We start from the raw sequence: 402 nt of genomic DNA on the forward strand, positions 1-402 counted from the left end.
GCGGCTGCCCTCCCCCCGTCCCCCAGACGGCCCCAGCGGGTCTCCCCTGGACCTTTGGGAGCAAGTGTCCTCTGCAGCAGCTGAGCCGGACGTGGGTCCTGGACCTGGGGGGAGTCTGGACAGAGGCCTGAGTGGCGCCCCTCACCTGCCCGCCGCACTTTCTGGTTCTACAGGAGACTGTGCGGCCCCGGAGGACGAGCCCCCTCCGGCCCCTCCCAGCCACAGCTCCAGCACCGATGACTTCTGCTACATGTTCGTGGTGGAGCTGGAGCGTGGCCCCTCGGGGCTGGGCATGGGCCTCATTGACGGGATGGTGAGTGGCCGCCCTGGGCCCGGCTGGGGAGGTATGGAGGTGCCGGTGCTGGGGCCCCGCGGGCGAGGGCCCACCGGGCCCTGGGGCCG

The 402-nt window shown here is 72.1% G+C and overlaps 1 protein-coding gene across 1 annotated transcript in view; it reads left to right on the top strand.

The window, feature by feature from the left end:
* RADIL (Ras association and DIL domains) overlaps positions 1 to 402 on the top strand; it is a 53,202-nt gene that overhangs the window by 50,036 nt on the left and 2,764 nt on the right. The window contains 1 exon segment of the mRNA XM_010845800.1: positions 174 to 313. Within this exon segment, the coding sequence (XP_010844102.1) occupies positions 174 to 313 (140 nt within the window).

The sequence above is a fragment of the Bison bison genome, unplaced genomic scaffold (assembly GCF_000754665.1).
Source record: "Bison bison bison isolate TAMUID 2011002044 unplaced genomic scaffold, Bison_UMD1.0 scf7180017864223, whole genome shotgun sequence".
NCBI classification, from domain to species: domain Eukaryota; kingdom Metazoa; phylum Chordata; class Mammalia; order Artiodactyla; family Bovidae; genus Bison; species Bison bison.